We start from the raw sequence: 24,034 nt of genomic DNA, 5'->3' as shown, positions 1-24,034 counted from the left end.
TGTCACCTAATGCTGCCACAATAAAGTTATTTCCTAAAACATTAAACATTTACGGCATTAAAATTATTCTCTTAAATTTTCCTATCCGGATTGTCAGGAATAACCCTTTCGACAAAGTGTGATGAACCCGGAATTCGCATTAGAAAGTCTATTTCAAACTTTTCGAACGCTACATAAAAACTACTTTTGCCTTTTATAACCTTTCACTCAACTTGGCAAAGAAGTCTGCACGCAAACGACTTTCACGTCGTTGCCAAATTTAAATCTAAGAAAGACCGCGAAGAAAGAAAGCTTTTTACTTTTACGCACTGTAAAGAAAATATTTGAAAATAAAAATGAAAATATTACCTTTCTAAATCATAAAATCGTAACGCACGCTACAGCGTTCCATCATCCATGTAACCCAGACTACAACTTCAAATCATGAATTATAACGTCCACTTTGAGATCGTCTGATTTTTCCTCTTCAGTTTTTCGATCTTGAGTTTTTATCTTTTTCACTTCAGATCAAAATGAGCTTCTCAAATAAGCAGAACTTAAAACGTGGTGGTTATTAATTTAGATCGTGTGATATGACTATAAAATGATATGTTAAATAAATTTCTGCCAAATTCCAAAATGTCCAAAGGATATCTATATCAGGTTCGTCATATTTTTGTGTTTACTTTATGTATTGTAATTATGTATGGATTATTTTTTCGGAAAGAAAATACTAAATGTTAAAATGCTTGAAATTCAATGTAAAAATTCAATTGGGTATAATATAGCCTACGTCACAGGTTGTGTTGTTCCTACTAAATTTAACCCATGAACGGCATTTTCTGCGAGCCTAACTTCAAGCCACAAATAAACAAACGAAGTGTTCGATCGTTTAAATAGCTACTCGCCAGATCTTATTGCATTATAAAGAAAAGTTATTGAAACTAAATACAACTAAATACACAACAACAACTAAAACAAATAACAACAACTACTAATAACAATAACTAAATAAACAACAACTAAATTCCATTCGTTTAGCATTGCGTCATATGTTGTTCCTACTAAATCGAAGTAGTTGTGTTTTTTTCATATTATACCCAATTAGAACATAAAAATCAACACCATGATATTTAGCAACTTTTATTTTTATTTCCATAGATTTAAAACTACATCACAATGCAAGGATTGTGGGAAATATAGTGATCAACCATTTTTTTTTCATGACATTTTTTAAATAAAATTATTCTTTAGAATTTTTTCCAGATGGATATGAATTTGGTCAATCCTAAGCACACAGTACTTCAATGAAATATTATTGCCATCTGACTAACAACTGGAAGATTTAGTGTTTTTCCTCTCCATAAACGCAATTTTTCCTAGTTTTAATTGAAAACATGCTTTAGTTTTATTTATTTAAAAAATTAAATAAATAAAGGGAGTTAAACTGGTTTCTCAAATTGCAATAGGAAAATCTCCATACTTCTAAAAATAACTACATCGTCTTAAATGCAAGCAATGAGTCCAAGTTGCGTAATAACGGGGGGGGGGAGAGGACATCTGTTCCTGGGTGCAGCCTTAGAAGGGACCAAAATTTCTGAAAAATAATTGAAAATAAATTCGAAAATAAACTGTATTTCTTTTTTAAATATCGCCAAAAACTTTTTTTCAAAAATTTTTCTGATTTACCAATAAATTAAACAGGGTGTCTATTAGTATCACTGTAGTTTGCTTTACTCAATGTTTTTTTTTTCTTTTTAAATTATTCATAACAAATTGGCAATGCATTAAATGAAAAATCTCCTTAGAATAAACACTTATCATTCAATAAAACACAGCAAACGTGTTCAAAAACCTAGAAGTGGAATAGAAACTTAATTAGTAACGTACTCTGTAAAATTTTAAACAGAATCGAAAATTAAGTTATCTAGTTACGTTGTTTTAAAAAAATATTTCATTTAAAGTTGAAAAAATCAAATTTTATGTAAAAATTAACAATCCAATGCCAAATGCGGCGGGTCTTACATAATCATTTTAAACTGGTCCCGAAAAAGCTCCCATAGGTCTCACACCATAATGCAGGGGGGGGGGCGCAAAAACTGAATTTGTCTTTAGGCGCAGTAAACCTGATCTATACATCTGATTCTTCCACCATTAGTGCTTGGCTTGGATATCGCAAAAGTGCTTTTTATATCTACCCTCTCTCTCAACCTCTTTTCAAGTGATGAATTTTATTTAATGCGTTGTTACCTTTCCGCTTTAATCTAAGTTTTATATATTAAATTTTTCCACCAAGCGGCAGTACATCAAGCATCCGGCATAAGAAAACAACAAGACGCATACAATTAAATATCATACGTCAGAATGTTCTACTGTTTTTGTGGCAATTAGAAGACCATGTAGCTATTAGACTAGGTATCAACCAAGTCGGGTGAACTGAATAGCTGTGTTTAGTACTCGCCTACCACATTTTGGACCGTGGTTCAATTCCCTTTCATAAAGGCAGGGAAATTACTAGCACCATGAAAAACTAATTGGTGATCTAAATTATGATCGTGCCAGTATTGTCATCGATCCGAAACCATCAGCAATTGCGCATAGCTTTAGTGCAACGTAAACAACTAAACCAGAAAAAAAGAACAGAATAAAAGCATATAAATTTTTAAATTATTATACAGGTAGTAAATTATATTTAAAACAGTAAATAAAAGAAATTGTATGAAATGTAAAACAATGTAATTGAATTATCATCCATTATTTATTTATTTTTAGCGTCACGAAAAATTTACTAGCAACAAAATATGCTTTAGTAATATAAGAAATATTAAAAGTTTAAGTATACAGAAAAAAAAATAATGAAAACGTTTTTGAATCAAGGAGTACAATAAAAGCTGTTAAAAAAAAGTACTTGCAACAACAAAAAAATGCTTTCTTTCCGCATTAAAAAATCGTAAGAGCCACTGTCACTGTGTTAGGTGTTCAACTTTACTTAACAATTTGTTTTACGGTGCAAAAACTATAAGACTTAAAAAAAAACTTGAAATAACAAAAGTGAAGAAAAATGTATAAGAAGTACGAGGAAATGAAAGATAATTAATATTCTATAATTAGTCCGAGTACTTGTAATAAAATATAACATACGGGCCGCTGAAATGCAACTACAGAATTGAAATTTGACGTGTTAAAAGGGTTTATGTATTTAGTTTGTATTGTGTTTTTCATTTGTAAACTTCATGAGAACTTTCATTTATTTTATTTTTCAAAATTTGTTCGTAAGTTTTTGCAATTTTAAGTATTTTTGTTTCTCCAACATTTTTACGATTTTTTGCCTTAGTTCTTTTAGGACCGAGATCACAGATACTTGATCACGCGATTCTCCCCTTGCGGCCCAATGTATTACATTTTTAGAAAAAAGCTTTTCGGCCTCCAGCGGCCCAAGGATTTGTTCTCAATTTGGCACTCTCGTATTACAACTCGTAATTGGGACGCATACTCACAGAGAGTTCGGCCCTAGAAAAGCGCTTCTTTCGCCGGGTTAAATAAAGATTAATTATCCATTGTTGCAGAAAAAAAATATTTATCACTCTCAAGATTTTCAGTTTATAAGATGAATTCATATTATTGATGTGAAAAGAAACAAAAAATGAGTAAATAAAATAAGAAAGAGATTTTGTCATAAATAAATATTAACATTTGCATCAAATTTTAAAAAAATATATATATATATATATATATATATATATATATATTAAAGACTTCTAGATAGAAACCGTTCCTCATTCGCTTCTTATATGATTTAAAGTTATCATTTTATATAGCTAACGAGTAAAATTACTTCCAATTTATTACTTCGTATTGTGTCGTGTTGCACAATCTGCATTCTTAAGTTTTAAATAATTTTTTTCAAACACAGTTGGTTATTCTTCAAATCCAGATAGTCAATCATTTCGTTACGATTTACATATTGACAAAATATTCTTAAATAAAACCATAACAATAACACAATAACATATTTTATAAATACAATCTTTTTTCTTCTGCCAAATCATAAAATCGTAAAATGTAAAATAATCCCTTTTTTTTGTGAAAAATATCGACTTCGCCTACTTTCGAGATAGCATTAACGAGAAAAAAAGAACGAGGGTTTTACGGGGTTTTGGTAAGCGGGGCGAATAAGGGGTAGAGTCTCCTAGTAGTAATATAAAAGTTATTAAATGTATTAGTTTACTGATAAAAAAAAAATTTAAAAACTGAAGTCATTATCGAGTGTGTGAGTATGATATATGCTTAAAAAATACTTGCAGCAAAAACTGCTTTAGTAACATGTAAGTTATCGATAAAAATTATATAAAAGTAGAGTAAAAACAATAAAGGAATAAATCAAGCCCATGAATAAGATGAATGCTGTTGAAAAATTCTTGCAACTAAACTGTTTCATAAATACTCAAATTATTAAGTGCAAAGTAATAGTTAATTTAAGGAAAATAGACGGCGACAATAACTGTTAAAAATCATTTAATGTTTTGAACCTATTATTCAATTTACATAATGTTAAAAATGTACATGCATGTTGAACCATAATATCGGGTAAATTTTCTATAACCATGATAAAGTATGAGGTAGAACACAATCACCGAGCAATTTAATTAAATTTAAGTTACTCTGAAGTTTAGCAAGTTATTTACAATATCATAAGCTCGATAACAAAATGCTATGGTACAACTTCTATTATATAAAGATGGCTGAAATGTTTTACGATTTAACGATATTGCAGGACCAATTTTCCTGAGAGAAGCGAAATTAACGAAAAAAATATATAAATTTTAATAAAACGTTTTGTTTGGGATTCTTAGCCTTACAAATAGTAAAATTCCAAAGCTTTCTTTTGCCTAATGTTAACATTTATTTATTTGCAGCTCAGATCAAAAAAGAAGCAAATCAATCCAACTCCAAGCAACGTGACTGTTGTTTTATGGATCGTGACATCACTCCTGTTGTCTCAAGTAGAGGGTAGCAAAGGTAAAGATGGCATGAAAAAGATGTTGCATCACATGATGATGTCAGCGATGTCTTCGGGTGCAAAGAAGTACATGTTGGGTGTCAAAGGTCTCCTACTCCCTATTCCTATACCCATGAAAGTATCATTACCTTCACTACCCACTATAAGTTTCATGAAAGGGGACGATAAAGGAGGGGATGAAGAGGAGAAAGTCAAATATGTCCCCGTCCCAGTGCCGTAAGTTTACTTCTTTCTTCTCTCTATTTATGTAGATATAACTGACACTGCATAAGAATCAACAATAACATCAGCCCCATATCTGAAACTTCCTATAACGATTCTTAGCAGCTTGTTGGCCAAGTTTGGGGATATAAGTAGATAGGTCATCAACAACAGTATCAGCACCGTATTTAAAATTCCTGCAACGATTCTAAGTAGATTGTTAGCCATGTTTGAGGATATATATATGAGGATAGGTCATCAACAACAATATCAGAACCGTATCTGAAACTTCTGTAACGATTCTTAGCAGCTTTTCGGCCATGTCTGGGAATATATCCAGATAAGTCATCAACAACATCAGCACCGTATCTAAAATTCCTGCAACGATTCTTAACAGCTTGTTGGCCATGTCTGGAGATATATGTAGATAGGGTCCCGCAGTGGACAGCTCGTTAAGACACGGTTCCCAGCAGATCACCGAAGTCAAGCCTCACTGGTTGAGGTAAGTGTGCGAGTGGGTGACCACTTGGATCAGTCTGCGTAGGGACCAAGGGTGTGCGGTATTGGTCCTCGTTAAAGTGTTCCACCGTAAAGTGCTCGACTTCGCGTGAAGGTCGTCGGGCAACCGAAGCGAGGGTGCCATCCCTTCTGCAGAGGATCAAAATTGCGATGGCATGTCCTCGGATCATCCTCAGGGATGTTTCCCAGATCGTCGCCAATAGTCAATTCAGGGTGCGTAGCCAAATCTTTCAACAAAAAATAAGCACCTTTTAAGTACTTTTTGAGCACTCTAAAAATATTTTTAAGCACTATATACATTAACAAAATGCAAAATAATTTTCAAGGACTTAACATGATCGTGATAAAATAACTAGTTTCTGACAAAGAACTCTTTTCTTGATTATATTAGCCTTTATAAAATGATCGAGAGATTTTTCGGTTCGATATCATACTGTGGAAAATGAAGTCTGAAATTGAGGATATCTTGCAAAATGCAGCAGAGTTGCACATGAGAGAACTAGAATATCATCGAACCTAACTCAGTAGACGCACATACCGACTCGCAAGTACTTTATCAAGCATGTAAAATGATTGGCGCTTTCATACGCTATGGAGCGACTGAACGCCGAAATGGATTGTGAAAACGTTGAATAGAACAATGTGAAAAGCATGCTTTTGAATAAATCGTGGCGAAAATCGGCATGGTAACGAAAAGAAATCTCATTTTTGAAAAGGAAAAATTAAGCACTTTTTAAAAACACCCAATGAAAAAAGCACCTTCAAGGGCTTTTAAATAACGAAAATCGAAAATAAGCACCTTTAAGCACTTTTTAAAAACGCTACGCACCATGCAATTGTGCAGCTCTAGTGCGACGTAAATGAACTACAACAACAAAACAAAGTAGATAGGTCATCAACAACAATATCAACACCGTATCTGAAATTCATGTAACGATTCTTAGCAGCTTGTTGGCCATAGTGGGGGAAATATGCAGATGGATCCATTTAAGAGAACACCGATTTAAAACACGCATTTAATCAACGCTCCAGCAATATGTATAATACTGGCAAACAATAAAGCACGAAGTATTAATACACGACCAACAAAGGGATAAAAAAATCTTAAAACATAGAACTTATACACCCAATAGAATAAATTTTTTTTCTCAATATACAAAATATCATTAAAAAAAATTAAATAAACAGTGTTGAGAAAGTTAATCTTGTACACAATGTTCTCTGGATAAAATAATATCGGGGTGGAAATAGCATTGTTATGTTTTCATTAGATTCAAAATTTGGAAAAAAAATATTTTGAAATATAAATATGCAGATTTTTCACGTAGTGTATTACCCAGGCTGGTTGAATGACTATTTCAATGTCACCAGAATTGAAAATGGTTGGAATGAACAATGTTAAAAACAAAAGCGGTATTGCTTTCCATATTTATGAATTCGAAGGATTTATTAATACTGGCATTGAACAGTCAGACAAAATTGAACAATGTTTTAAACGAAGTACACCACGAAAATGAAAGAAACACCGTTGTGTGTCTATCCTTGTTTGCTTTACGAAGATTAACTACCTGAGTGGCATATTTCTTTAATATTTTAAACGGGAGGGTTAGTTGTTTAAATCTCTTTAGTCCAGTAAAAAAATTAATGAATAAATAAATAAAATGGTTTTAAAGCAAGGTAAAAACCTTTCAAATGTTCATCTTCTAAATTCATCAAGATGAAAATGCATTTTCTTAATATAAATATAATTTTAAAGGATTAATATCAATAAATAAGTTGTATGTTGAAATTAAGTTCTTCAAATAAATTGTACAGTGCGCAAAGTAAAAAACGAACCACCCTGAATAACTTTTGATCCAATGATCTGATCTCAGGACTCAATCTTGAAAGTTCAAAGGGGTGATCTCAAACATGCCAATTAATTAGAGCAGACGATAGAAGTTACGAAATCAGACACAAAAACGTATTTTCTCTGAATAAACATATCTTCTTTTTGACGGATTCCGATGTCTGACCATCAAAAATATAGGGAGTAGCCGCAATCTGGGAAATATAGTCATACTAGTTTCGTCAGGAGTGCTGTCCAAAGTTAGGTCTCTCAATGTAAATTTTACTTTTTAGGTATTTCACCACATCTCGAGAACTTTTGAAACGAATTGAAAAATGTTTGCACACAATTATAAAACTAGTTTATCCAAACATAACTAATTGCATGCAAAATATAAATTTTAGTAAATATTTATTATATTTCATTATTCTGTTTAATAATAGTCGAAAAAACAGTTGAATTGTAAGTTATACAATTTTTTACATAATTTTAAAGAATGCAATTTTAAATGGCAAAAACACAAAATTTGTGTGAAATCGGTCAAAATCGAGTATTAAAAATACGACTTTCGAACAGTGCGGCTGCTCTCTATAGTTTGAGGGTCAGAAATCCTTATCTGTCGATGGAAAAAAAAAAGGTATGATTATTTAGAGAAAGTACGTTCTTGTATCTGATTTCTCATTTTAAAATATCGTCCGCACTAATTAGTCAGCAAATTTGAGATCAATACCTCAAACTATTAAGATTGAATCCTAGAACGTGAAATTCCGATCATTAGGATCAGAAGCTATTTAGGGTCGTCCGTTTAATTATTTAATTTTGCGCACTGTACTCGAGAAGTGAGTAATAGTATTCGCTTTTCCCCCTCTAATTCTAAATAAGATTTATTTATTTAGATCCAAAGGAGGAGGAGGTAAAGGTGGTGGCTGGCCAAGTGGTGGCGGAGGTGGTGGCTGGCCAAGTGGTGGCGGAGGTGGTGGATGGCCTAGTGGTGGCGGAGGAGGTGGATGGCCTAGTGGTGGCGGAGGAGGTGGAGATTGGGCTGGAGGAGGTGGAGAAGAGGATTGGCCTAGCGGAGGAGGTGGAGGTGGTGGTTGGGAATCGGCTCTCAGAACCTGGAAAGCACCACCAAATTCCTTCAAAAGCAAAAGGAGACGACAAAACGAGAGCAGGACCCGTTGGAAAAACACTGGTGAGCATCCATGGAAAAGTTCTAAAAAATCAAAATGGCGCGATGCTGAAGAAACTGAATGGAAAGACTCTGATATAGAAGATTGGCAAGACTCTAAGGGATCTGATTGGCCTGATCCCGAAAAAGATATACCAGATTGGGCAAAAGCTGAAGGATTCGGTTGGGCAGGCAAACATGGAGATGAAGGGATTGATTGGGATGATTGGTGATCAGTAAAGAAACAATCATTCGATTAGTAGAACAAATTTTCCTGTAATCATCGAACTCAAACAAACTACTAACGTGGTTTTTAAAGATAGATTCTGAGTGTTACTGGATACGCACAAACTTTTCAATTGTCACTAAACGCGAGCCACTGACGATGATTTATCATTAGTGAAAGTTGTAATGTTTTCTTTTTCTATTTACACTTACTGCTTTTATTCATTTTTTTTCCTTGGCCGATTGAAAAAAACTATTTCAAAAAGGAAACATCATCACTTACTAAATATTTATTTACCATCATTAGTTTTTATATTTTCTATAATATGAAACCTCAGTTAAGAATTTAGAGAGAAAAGGGAAATGTTAAATCATCAAGGTATATAAAATATTCATTTTTTTGGTAAAATAAAGTATATATACATATATATATATATATATATTATAAGAAATATTATTGAACTAGTAGTTCCACACCGAATTATTTTAAGAAAAAAGAATTTGTTTTCACTTTAACTATTTTAACTTGTTATTGTTAATTATTACGAGTAGATAAAAGTTAGTTCTTCACTTCGATTGCAAGTTCTTTAATCAGATGCATGACTAACTTGAGAACATGTATTACACAACTTAATATCTAATAAACAATTATAATAGATAACCCATTCATTGATAAGCTTTAATTATCGATAGTTAATCCAAGTTAATACCCGGATTCCTAAATTTTACAGGAATTAAGAAATTAAACTTTTTTAAATTCCTGAAACATTTAAAATTATCTTTTCGAATAAATCAATAGCTCAAAAATTTTATATTTCTAACGAGCAAGTACACTATCTGGTCAAAAGTATTCGGAAACCAAGTAATACGGATTTCAGGTATATGCAGGGTAGTTATAAAATAACTTTGCCGATATATGACCCTCTGGAGAGCACGCAGTTTGAATGAGCGAATAAAATTTTGTCGAAAAGTATTATGATCTATATGCTCAAAAATGAAGTTAAAAACGGTTGAGTAGCTCTCACTGTTACATATATAGTCAATAAATTTCAAATGACCACAACCTCCCTTTTTTGTTGTAGATAGACGCGTATTCCTTATGGTAGAAAGCTTTAAAAAATGGAATAAGAACGGTATTTTTAGCACACGAATGGAAACGCTATAGGCTTTTCCAAAGCGTCGCCATTTTTCGTGAGCACTAACGAGGAGAACTCGATAAAAACCTTTAAAAATGGATGAAAAAAATTGCAAAGAAAGCATTTAATGCTTTAAAAAAACTTTAACATGTCCATGCTTTCATCCTGTTTTTAAAGAGTTTCATTTTTAATCACCCTCTTTTCTCATTAATGATCACGAAAAATGGCGATCTTGAGCTGAAAATACCGTTCCAACTCCATGTGGTTTTCTACTGCAAGAATTACGTTTCGATCAAAAAAGTAGGTGTTGCCATTTGAAAATTTCGAAATTTGTCAATTATAACCACAAGAGCTAAACAACCGTTTTTAACACCATTCTTGAGCGCTAAAGACCATAAAATTTTGTTCCATTCATTTAAAAGGAATGCTATCTAAAGGGTCATATGTCGACGAAGTAATTTCATATTCATCCTTATTTCCGTGAATATCTACATGCGAGGGAATATCGACGAGCTACTACAAATGTATTATTCGAAATAAGAAAATCTAGTATGGAAATACCAGTCAATCTCTCGCGTCATTCAAGTTTTTCAAATGTTGAATTGCGCTCTGGCTATCCGTTAGTATCCATACTTCTCCAAAGCAGTTATCCGCCAAAATGGTCCTTTGCCTTTCTTCAATAACAGTAAGTTCACAAGTTTGGATTTGTAATTTTCATATTTTGTTCTTCATCTGGGGTCTTGATATAAATACCAGTGCCTGATTGGTTATATCCACATTTGTTTCCATCTGTGTATAGTTTAAAAGCGTTCCTTCGGAATCCTATCTATGACTTCTCCGGTGTGAGCTGTTTGAAATGCTTAGGGATACTTGAACTCTTGAACATTGGGAGAAGACTCTTGTAAAGGATCGATTCTGATCTTAAGGAAATGGCCCTCTACGTTTTTTAAATAAAATCCAGTGAATCAGCTAAACTTCACAGGCTGTTCTTTAACCTTTGGTTATTTTGCCATATCTGAATGAATTCCGCCATACAACGTTGGTTTCCATAACTGTTATGATAGTATTTAATTAGCCAAGTGTCTCTTCTCATGCTTAGAGGTTGAAGATTCGCCTCATATAATGCTATATCATATAAGCAACTACTTCTTAAGCCAGTTTTGATGCGGGCAACATTCAATTGTACCCTTTCCAATTTCGGCAGATAAGAATTTGAGGCGCTTAAGTATATCGGAAAACCATACTCCAATATTGGTCTTATAAATGAAATCTAGGTAGTTCGAGGGGTGTCGGCGCAAGTACTCCATTTACGACAAGAAATATATTTAAGTAAGTTGCCTTTTTGTTCAAGTTTCTAACAACAGAGGAACTAAGGGAGCATGAAAAATCCCACACCATATTGCTCATCCACTTTTTTAAACGGGCGCCCGAGACTTTTGGGCCGGAAAGTTTAAATTCAAATTTATGACACCAATATTACTTAAAGAAAGTAGAGAAAAAAAAAGATATATAAAAAATCATTTAATACATAAAGATTTATTAATTAAAAGCCGTATATTATATATATTTATGAACTATCTGCTGGACAGATGGAATAAAAATATATTATCACATTATTACATAACGTAACAACCAAGGAAAGACAACAAATATAGTTATTTTAAAACTTGTTTGGATTAAAAAGTTTCTGTATGTAACAAATCATTGCAGTATTGAACAAACGGTTTATCGATATAAGAGTCCTGATTTTTTAGCTTAGATTTTGTAAATTGCTTAGAAATATGCTGCTGCACCATATATCGTTACATTATACAAATCATATTAATTAACGCAAAAACAAGGGAATGTTTTTAACCTACAATGTTGCCAAACAGTTCATATTTTTAAAAAAAATCGGGACACTCTTATTGAAAAAAAATTGTTTATGTCATTGAATGTGTATCTTTTTTTATCATATGTGCTAATAAAAAAAATATTAAAAACTCTTGTCATTATCATTGTTTCTTTTTAACTCATTTTATGACTTTATACAAAATTTCGCAAGTTATACATACCAATAATACGGATCAAACTTAAATTGCATTTTAAAGGAACCATTTTAATTTTAGCACTATCCTATTGAGATCTCAGAAACTATTCATCCGATTTCAATTTTGTTTAAAAGTAGAAGATGCCAAAAGAATAAATGCCGCATTGCAGAAAATTTGATTATCCATAGTACCATAAAAACAGAGTAAGTTTTGAGATTTGAGGAATTAATATTTGTACGAGCTGTCTGTCTAATAACACTGTACAGGTTGCAGAAACTCTTATTAATTTGTATTTCTGAAATGATCTTCACCCGCTGCAACAAAGAATACATATGGGAAATTCCATGAAAAAGGGGAAAAGCATTGGAAAATTCAAATAAGAATGATGTTATTATTTTGGATGTTTTCTGAATTAGAAAAGTTTGAATTTTGATAATTTATAATATATTTTTTTGAGAATTTAGTTTTTTAGTATTGGTAGCCCATTGAACATTGGCATTTGCTTGTTCTGATTTGCGTGAAGAACGTAGTTAGATTTTGAAAATCAGCAATTTAACATCATTTTCATTTCAAAATGTTCCAAAAAAATAAATATTGTTTATTACACTTAATAGAAATATTCTGCAGTGTTAAAATAAGTTTTTGTTGTTAAATTCACTTAATTATATAAATTCAACTAAGCATTAATGCATGTAACGTAAGTTACCAAAAACTAGAAAAAGTTTCTATGTGTAAAAAAGAAAAAGTGATACAAAAGTAAGAATAATATTTTTTCTTTCTTAGAGGCTAACACTAAATAAGCAGCTATAGTTTTCTTTTCAAATATTACTTACTTACTGTTTTGTGCACTATTCAATGGGTGTAACGTAAGTTACCAATGCGAAATGTGTCTATTTCTCTTGAAAATTGGCATATAAACTAAATAAGATGTATCCAGATACAATACCAAAGCTTAAATAAATTATCACTGCCATAAGATATTAATTTTAATGAAAATCTTTGCATCAAGTTATTTAAATGGGTGTTGGCATTCATATGTTTTCAAAATTGGACGAAATCTTTCAAGTACCAGGAGTTAAGGATGTAGTTATAATTAGAGATGCTAATGGTAGCAAAAAGAAAGAGCAAGCACGGCATCTTCTTCATTCCGTTCGAGATATGCACCAAATGTTTATGGAAGAAAAATCCAGAATGCAAAATTGGAAAAACTAAAGTCTTTGAGCTCCGTCCAAAGCATGTCTTGCTTAGTAGCAAATTTCCAAGAAATGTTTGTTTTTGTAAATATCATGAAAAGTTCGGATTGACTAAGGAAGCCTTCAGCAAAATCCATAATGTTCTATCTTTCGAAATTCTTTAGAAATTTATTTTATGTTTAGAAAAAACAGATGAGTGCGAGTCTCTAGAACAGATGATTGGAGTGTCTATTCTATTCTCAAAAGCTCCACAGATTAAAAACATTCAGCAGATCCACCGTTTAAGAGTATAAGAAGGCATTCCAGAAGGGTTTCTTTAGTGAAAGATAAAAGCTGGAGGTTGGTATATGGTTAGTTGTTGTTCATTTACGTCGCACTAGAGCTGTACAATGGGCTATTGGCGATGGTCTGGGAAACATCCCTGAGGATGATCCGCACACATGCCATCACAAATTTTGATCCTCTGCAGAGGGGATGGCACCCCCACTTCGGTAGCCCGACGACCTGCACGCAAAGTTGAGCACTTTACAGTAGAACAGTTTAACGAGGACCAATACCGCACACCCTCGGTCCCTACGCAGACTGATCCAAGTGGTCACCCACCCGCACACTGACAGCAGCCAGTGATGCTTGACTTCGGTGATCTGATGGGTACCGTGTCTTAACGATCAGTCCACTGCGGGACTGGTATATGGTTAGATACGAGGACATGTTATATCCTGGTGTGGTAATGTCTGTTGAAGAGCATGAATTTAAAGTAAATGTAATGGCTGCTGTGGGAATCTATTGTAAATGGCCAGAAAAAGGAGATGAAATATTCTACCAGAAGGAAAACATGGTGAAAAGAATTAAGCCCCCTATACTAGTTAATAACAGAGGACTTCATAAATTTGCAGTTCTGTGTGTGAATCAAGTGTGTAATTCAAAAGTTTCTGAATTTACTTCATGTACACTTTTTCTGCCTTGCATTTGATCATTATTGGAATAAAAGTTTGAAACGAACGTAAGTTACTGTTACGTAAGTTACCCATTTAAAAAATTATATTTAATTTATTTTTTGAAATAAAATCTTAAATCTAGGCGTAAAAAATATTTAAACATGTCAGAAAAAATTATACATATAATCCTAATCATGCAGCATTTGTATAAGAACAGAATTTTGCCTACAAGCATATTGCAAATTTATGCCATTCCTTTTCAGGTAACGTAAGTTACCACACTAATTTTAGATTTTTACACTGTTTAAATTGAAAAATATTAATTATTTTAATTAGATTCCTTTTGGTTTTTATTGTAATTTTAAGAAATCACTTCATTTTAATATGTGTATTAGCATTATTTGCTTGCTTCTAAGTTCTCAGTGCAATAAAGTTTATGTGAATGTAACGTAAGTTACCGTGGAATTGCCCATATTCTTTGGGAGAGAGGTGTTTGTGTGGAGTGGAGGGTAATGGGGTTCCCTATGGGATGGGGAGAGAGGGCAGGTTGTTTTCCTAGCAATACATCTACACCTCGATGGAGTTAATCGGTGCCTCCGGAACATGGGACAATACATGGGAGCTGGTCTACTTTTCACCTACATATTCTTTAGTTGTAATACGCTAACTAGAATAGGGAGGAGCCTCGCAACTGTTTCGTTTTCAATGTAAATGTCGGCCTCATCTTGAGGTGATCTCCGTAACCAGTTAAGAGGTTCAACCAGTTCTGTCACGTAGCAACCCTGATTGGAGAGGAACAAGTAGGTTGTATCTGTTTAGATTTTGGATGAAGACGAGGCAAATATTTACTTGGCTGTAAGTTCAGCTAACTTCACTACGCCACAAAAGAAAAGGATAACTAGTTGTTTATTACATATAAGTTTCCAGATAAATCGGTTTTCGCAAGAGTATGGATACCTCTTTCCTCCGTACCGACCTCAATCGCCTAAAAAGGTACTGAGTTGACTAAAGAGGAAATTCTCTAAATATGCTTTTCATAATTTTTACATAATTTTCACCAATGTTGGGGTTTTCACTTTATTCAGTAACATTTAAAAAAAATTTTTTTTTGTAAAATACATGGTTGTTATACAATTCGAAAAGGAAAAATATATCTGGCGCTATTATTTCATTCTTTTTGATGAAATTATAACATTACAATTTTGCAGAGAAGTTCTAGAAATTTGAGAGAAATTCTACAGAAGTCCTAAACATTATCAAACGCTATTTTTTCTTTATCTAATGAAATGGCGCCTTAATTCCTCTTTTTTTTTAAAGATATAAAGAGTCGAATGATATTCTATCAAACATCGAGAAAACGAGAATCAAAAATTTAACCATAACTCAAAAATGGAGAGAATTGCATAATCCAAGATTTTAAGGGAAATGAATATGATCGTCAACATAATTCCTGAAACTGAAATTTTGCTTTACTGCAAAAACTGATATCAGTATTATAACATTGCACAAACAGTAGGGCGTAACTATTCACTAATACTAATTTCACTGATATTTTTACAGTTTTATGTATGCAATAAGTTATTCCATTATTATAATATTACAACACATATAATAAATACAGTTACTTTTAAGAAAAACGACTAGATTTCTATAAAACAATTTTGTAAAACAAAATTTAATTACAATATTATTTTTTTTACACTTTATCTTATTTTCAAAGATTTTAACTATTAATTATACCAAATTTAAAAGCAAATAATGACTCTAAAAACTGATAAAGTTTAATTTGTTCTTCAAATGTTCCAAGAAATAATTATACTAGTTTTAAAACAATTTATGATTCATAAAAAAACAAAAACAATTCTAGTAAACAAAAGACACGCAATTGAAAAGAAATACTTTATTTATAGGAATAAGTATATATTGGCACTTAAATTTAAATATTAATAACAAAGCTTTACACAGCTTTAACCACAAATTTGCACACCATCAAATTTTAACAATATACAAATTGAGTTCTCAGAATTTTACATATTATTTACAAAAAAATCATTAGCATTTGCTTTTGAATTGAACCAATATTTTAGTATTAATAGCACTTTATTTACACAACTGTAAGTATCTTTAATAAAAATAAAAAAAATCCTAGCATTAATAAATTAATAACAAATATCACAAACACAGAGAGAATTATAAAAATACCTGGTTGAAAATTAAACCTTAATAAGAATGAAGTAATATATACATTATTTAAAAAATAGATAAATAATAAATGCTTTTTTCGCATGACAATAACCTTATAGTTAAATGATGATTACGAAGATAAAATCTAATATAGTATCGAAGGTATCATTACATTCTTTAAGTTCTCTCATGTACTTTAGAAATCATGAAACATGCTTTAAATTGATTTCAAAAAAAAAAAAAAAAAAAAAAAAGATAAAAGTTAATAAATAAAAATTGTGATAACTAAAATAATAATTATTTCTAACAAAAAAATTATTTTCTTTTGAAAAAATTAGATGAAATAGAAAACTTCTCAAATACTTTATTATTAGTATATATGAAATTATAAAAAATCCATAACAAATTGCAATGGTGCTAACTAATTTAATACTGTATTAGTGTTAATTAAATGTAGTGTTTTAAAAAAAGTAGATTCCAAGATAATACATACAAATTATTGAACAGGAAAAGAAAAAAAATCGCTCTTCTCACATTACATACATGAAAATAAAAACTGCACTGAAGTCAATAAATTATTCACTATTTGAAAAATTTCATTAAATTTTTTTAGTTGAGTTGCAATAAAGTTTTGTTAGTTGAAATAATAAAGTTTTGTTAGTTGAAATAATAAATACAAGCCCTTTTTATGTTTATCACTCTTACATAAATAAATCGCTCACACATCAAACTTAAGAGTTTTGTGTGATTTATTTATATTTTATATAATTTAAATGAAATAAATTCTTAAATAATTCTTAACGACATGTATTATGGTTTTCAAATTGAGATAGAAAATTACTTTATGAGGCAAAATGTCTAAGTTTTAAACTCTGCCCCATCTGAAAAGTTTTAACTAATTAGAGTACAGAATTTTTCAATAACTTAATAGTAATACATAATAAATAGAACTGATTTTACTTAAAAAAAGTTTTTGAAAATACAATTTTATCTCACATCAGTCTCAGAAAATGTGATGTTTGAAAGACCAACAATATCATAAATGGTAAAAAAAATTATTAAAACTATTCTTTATTAGCTTAACTTTTAATTTTTTAACAATATTATTTTTGAATAGCAATAGTACTACAAATACATTTCGAATTTCATCAGAAAAATTAGAAACTAAGAACATTTTAGTCTTTTTCTAAAGAAAGGCTAAAATAATAAAAACTAGATTTTTTGGGAATGCAATATTTCACCTCATACCGACAGTGTTGCAAAATTTTATTTTTGAAAGATCAAAATTAGATTTCAGAAATGGTGCAAATTTCATCAGATGCTGACTGAACTTTTGAAAAACAAAAATTATGTTCAAAACATTCTGAGTTCAACATTATTCTTTGAACAGCAGCATTACTAAACGCATTTTATTTTATTGGAGAAATTAACATCAAAATATTTTTCTAAAAAGTAAAAAATTAACTCCTACTTTGTATAGAAGATTAATAATAACAGAAATATAAATTGATCTAAAAATAAATGATTTCAAAAGAATCTATATTTAAGAACAGTTCTAAAGATAATTAACATTCAGTAACAATTCAAAAAAATATAGGAATGCTTTTAGAGTTGCTGTTTCTTTTTTTTTTTTTTTTTTACCAACATATTTTTTTAAGATTATTGTAAGAAAAAATTCTGTTTTCAAAAAGCTTTTTACACTGAAAATATTTCTACATTTTGTACACTAGTTTATTTTCTATGGGCTATATAGATAAATTTTTAATAAACACATAATTTTATTTAAATCAAATTTTTAAAAAGAATGATTATTCAATAAAAAATATGAATGCTGATAAAATTAGTTTTTTGAATGTTCAATGAATGAATGAAAATTATTATTATAAATAGCAATAATTTTCAACAAAGAAATAAAGGCTATACCTTTTTGAAAGATAAAATAGCATAACCTTTATATACCTATATCTATACTTTTACACTACATTTCTGATTATAAAAATGTAAGTATGTAAAAAAAAAAAAAAAAATTGGTAATTTAGAGCAATATTTTTATTATTCTTTTCATCAAATCAATATTGAAAATACAGAACACTTTAGATTAACCGAATCTGATTAGTTTATGATTATCATACAAAAAGTAGTTCATTGGCAATGAAGGGTGTTAATATTTTAATATGTAACTTAATAAAATAAAAAATCATTTGACTTACTAAAATATTTTTTACACTTCAAAAGGAAATTATCTGAGAAAGAATAGTGCAGATGCACCAGCATCTTTAGAATATTTATTGTGAACTAAAAGTAATTTTTTTTAAAAATATTCACCTTTCTTTCATTTAAAAAAGAAATGTTTTCAGAAATTTTTTTAACTTTAAAATAAATAAATAATAGAATAGAAATTTACTTATGAAACTGTCATGCAAAAATGCATTAAACATACATAAAAATTTATTTATAATGAAATACCACATGTGAAATGAGAGAAAGAAGACATTGAAAAAATTTGAAATGGACTGAACTAATTTTCATGAAAACAAAAATTATTCGTTTTGCATACAATTAATCAATAGCGTACTGTATTACAATTAAAAACTAATTATTGAAATAACATATAAAATTAAAAATATTCTTTAATTAATAAATATATTAAGTAAAAAAGAAGTTAGATGTGACATGAAATTTTAAGGGCAGAAAAAAGAATAGTAACTAAAGGCTATTTTAAACAAACAAAACAATTAAAAATATTGTTAAGTTTTGAGTAAACTAAGAAATATATTAAAATTATGACATAAAAATAAAACTATTTCAACACAGTGTAATAATATTCATTTAATATATATTTATTTTTGTTAAAAATATGTAATGCCGCAAAACAGTTAGTTATAAAAATATGTTAACTATTCTTCAATAATTAAATCATGCACTTTTGGAAAAAAGTTATGCATAAAAAGTTAAAAATAAATACACTTTAAAAATAATCAAGTCCAATAATTATTATGCTTTTCACAGAAGCTTACAAACTAATAATAATTAATACCAATAATAGATTTACTTATTTTGCTAAGAAATACAATTTATAAAAATCTAATCCACCACTTAAGGATAACAGATTTTAACATATTTCAGTAAATAAATATATATCTATAATTTTTAATATTGATCCTCTCTTAATATCTCTTTTCACACTACCAATATAACTACATAAATATAATATTTGAATTCTAATATAATCAGGGCCGGATTATACCTTTCGTAGGCCCTAGGCACAGAGCCGGATTATACCTTTCGTAGGCCCTAGGCATAGCCGTTTTTGCCCCCCCCCCATTCCTCCCCTCTTTCCCCGCTAAAATTTTCTTGCATATTTTTTTTTTACATTTTTATTAATATGGGTTTTAATTTACGAATTTGTTTATCTAACTTTATCTGCAATACCGACATACTGCCGATATTGCAGTTGATATCGATAATACCATTTTTGGTGAAAATTTACTCTTCCGATTTAGAGGAAAACCTTGTAGATGAATTTTTACTATTTTCAAATTTGTATGAGCATAAATCTGCACAAGAAATGTTGAAGGCTCAAATTAAAGATAAACTTGTGAATACTTTTCTTAACGTTCACATTGCATTAAGAATATATTTGTCGATTCTTGGATCAAATGCAGAAGGAGAAAGATCTTTCTCCAGATTAAAATTTATAAAAAATTATTTGCGTTTAACAATGAATCAAGATCGTTTGGCATCTCTCGCACTTATGTCTATTGAATACGACATTTTGCGTAGTTTGGAATTCGACAGCATAATACAAGATTTCGTTGAATCCAAAAATCGCAAAAAAGTAATATATTAGATCATAAGATTCTGCAAAATAATTTATTACCGAAAAATATTATATTTTTATTTGTATCTTCATAATTTTGTGCAAAATACACTTGTTGTTTTTAAAGCTAAATTATTTTGGTCAATAAATTTTTTTCTCCCAAGTTTTTCGTAGGCCCCTGAATTTCGTAGGCCCTAGGCACGTGCCTAGTGTGCCTATAGGATAATCCGGCCGTGAATATAATTGATGAATAAAATAATATTGCACTCTATATTCCACATAAATATTTTGATTTTTCAAACATACAGACACCACACAATAACACAAATACATTGAATATGAAAGCAGGGAATTTTACATTGCAGTAAAACAATAAATAAAAGTTCAAGCATTATATTGTGTACTTATATCATATTTAAAAAAAAATTTAAGAGCTGTGTTGTGCAATGTAATTGCACAAAAAAAAATATCTAGCACAGCTTTCTTTTTATTAATTTCAAGTACAGCTTGAAATTAATAAAGAGAAAAAAATTGCACAATTAACTTAATTTTATTGATTCGGATAGGTGAGGTGACTAAGAAAAACGTAGACCTTTGAAGATGAAAGATATCTAAGGACAAGGCAGATGTGTATGTTCTAAGGAAACATATATCCTTATTGATGAAATTAAGTAATTGGTGTGATATCAATGTCACAGTGGTTCTAAAAGGTTGAATAAATTAAGATACAATGAAAATCTGCAACAAAATCAAGTGGGGACATGTTTCATACAGAAAAACTTAATGATAGAAATTCTACTGTTTAAAAACATAAGGCAGTAGCAATTAATATTTTAATGACAAATGGTAATCATTAGAATGAATATAATTAATACTTATCTAAAATTATTAATTGTTATTAATAGAATACTTATTTATCTATTATGATTATTACAGCAAACGCTTTTAATGAATAGGGAACATTGTTTTACAGAATATCAATTCTTGAGAGTATTTAAAGATGCATTCTCGTTATATAATCTATATTTCAGAGGGAAATTTGAGACTAAAATGAGGCCAAAATTAGAGCTAACATAGCTTACAATTAATTCACTATAAACAAGCAAGAATACAAAAGAAAATGTTAAATTGATGTTCTAATAAAAGGATATTACCATTAATTGGCAAATTTTCAATGTTCTCATGGTAGAATACTGAATTTCTGTTCAACAATTATTCGAAAGTAAAATAATACAATTAACATTTGAGGTAACTAATAAAAATTAAGGAGGTGCAGTTAAAATCAGTAGATTTAAATTTCATCAAAAAGAGGGGGGGGGCGAGGGGAGGGAAACATGAAATTGCATGACTACAAAAGTTAAAAATTATTATAATACAAAAATAAATTATCAAAACTCAATATTATCTGTCATTTCCCATAAAATGTTAAATGGATGATGTTTTTTTTTTAAATTGCAAAACATACATTCCAAAAACTAATGACACTTAGTATAAAAAGGTTGGTTTCTATCAAATTTTTTAAAAATATATTAATCTTAAATATTTCTCAACTTGTTAAAAGGCGTTTTAATCGCCTTGTATTTTCCCTGCTTATATTAATAATAAAAAAAAAAGAAATAGCAAACAGTAGAACACTGTTCACTTGGATGTCGACTAACTGAATTGTTTAAGTTACCAAATCAATCAAAAACTGTGTTTTTTTACCATTGTCCCCATTTTCCTATCTATATTTTCAAATTTTTTGGAGATGACGAAATTTTTTCTGAGAATTAAAGAGAGCAGTAGAGCATCTCCTGTTTTATTTGCTATTAAACATAAACTAGATTTTGCAAAATTTTTCATTAAGTTTTGAATGTGTAGTAAGTGCTTTCTAAATATGATTGAAAAATGCAAAAGTAGCATGCTATCTTTAAAAGTTAATTTCGCTCATCCCTATTGCAAAAGCAAAAATGTGCATTACGATAATTGCTAATCCTAAGCCTGGAAAAATAGCCAGAGGTGATTGCGACACAAAGTGAGAAACCCTGAAAATTTAATGTGCAAAAACTCAATATCAATTTACTTTATAAGCTTTTGAACTAAGATATGTAATAAAATTATCAACCAATGAAGAATATCACACTTTTATAGTAACTAATTTAAGAAAAAAAACTTGGTTCTTACAAGAATCGTGACCATGAATTTTAAAATCGCTATACGATTTTTAGTTAACGTAAATACAAATCTTAAAGTGTAATTTTAAAATCCGCGTATGAATACGAAAATCGATGTTTGGTATTTACAAATGCATGAATACGAATCGCAATATTGGATTTTTAAAACGCATGAATGCAAATTGCAACGCTGCATTTTCAAAAATTCATGCTTACAATTTGCGATATTTGATTTTTTAAATTACGTGAATGCGAATAACGAAAAATGATTTTAAAATCGTATGAATATGATTCACTATGTGTAACTTTTAAAACAGGTCAAAACGAAAATCGATATATGATATTAAAATCGTGCGAATATGAATCGCGATATTAGCAGATTCCGAAAAACTAAAAAAATAAAATTGGCAGAAGAATCACATGTATAAAACGTCTCATTAACGTGACTTCAAAATTTAAATTTTAGATTGGTGAACGTTGTGAAAATTTCCTCGGATTTTGATTTATTAGTTTTGATTTACGAAATTTCTTGAATCAATGAACTACATATACGTGAAATTTCGTGAAATTTATATAAAAATGACATGCCGTGCACCTACTTTCTAAACCTAGAAGGATGATACGAAAACCCCGGAATATGATCACCACCGAATAGTGAAGGAAAGTTATCATACCTACAAAATATTACCATAGTTGTTATCTAAATTCAACCTTTATTCAAATTTTTCATTAACCTAATTAGATAAGCAGAAATTTTGGCATAAATATGAAATATTTTTTTGAATATATTTTAAGGCAATTACTTATGCTTGATAGCAATAACAATTGTCCATTATGTGCAATGTGCATTAGTGACATATTTAAAACATATTTTATTCGTTCAGAGACAACCAAGAGATAAGAAACACAACTTAGCAGTTTGATAAAAATTTTAAAATTGTACTATAGTGATAGTTGAGTTATCAAAATGCAGATCATAACAAACTACAAGTAAATTTTACTTCAGAAAATACTTTAAATGCACATTACACTATATACACATACACCTTCAAAATATATTAGTAATTTTCAGATAAGCTTGCATCAGATTTAAAATGGATGAAATTAATTAAAATAATAAAAACATCCTATGTTATGTACATCTATAACATAGATTTTAACATTTACTATAAGCTCCAAGCCTGCTTGCCATTCTTCAGACCTGATATGCAATTGTTGAGCAATTAGATTTAAAACTTTTGATTTAGATGAAATCATATTAATGCACTTCAAAATATTCTAATATATACACCACTTATCCACATACAAAGCACTAAACTAATTAATATGCATTGTTTTTAAAATGTTTGAGCATGTAATAAGAACATACTAATACTAGGAAAAAATAAAGGGATTTGTCGAAAATAAAAAGCAAGATAGTCACTTCCTACATTATTCCAGAATAAAAATTTACAAAATTTAAAGACTTTTAAAACTAGAACTGAAAATAACCACTTGCCACATGGGGTGTAGACAAAAAAAAAAAAGTGGCTACTTAAATAAGCAACCAGTCACTTATTTCCATCATTTTTTTCATTTTTGAAAATTGTTTAATGATAAAAGTACATCAATGCAGAAAGACTCTGGAAAATCCTCATTAA

General features: G+C 29.9%; 1 protein-coding gene across 1 annotated transcript; it reads left to right on the top strand.

The window, feature by feature from the left end:
• The first annotated feature begins 286 nt into the window (after positions 1–286).
• On the top strand, positions 287–12,031 carry LOC122268767 (uncharacterized). Its single transcript, XM_043039050.3, has 3 exons — positions 287–642; positions 4,896–5,215; positions 8,444–12,031. Exons 1-3 carry the CDS (start codon positions 589–591, stop codon positions 8,946–8,948), a joined length of 879 nt encoding a protein of 292 aa, XP_042894984.3. The 5' UTR covers positions 287–588; the 3' UTR covers positions 8,949–12,031.
• The last annotated feature ends 12,003 nt before the right edge of the window (positions 12,032–24,034 follow it).

Source organism: Parasteatoda tepidariorum, chromosome 6, assembly GCF_982258835.1.
Source record: "Parasteatoda tepidariorum strain Cologne lab strain chromosome 6, Ptep-v5.0, whole genome shotgun sequence".
Lineage (NCBI taxonomy): Eukaryota > Metazoa > Arthropoda > Arachnida > Araneae > Theridiidae > Parasteatoda > Parasteatoda tepidariorum.
This window is presented reverse-complemented; position numbering and strand designations above follow the sequence as displayed.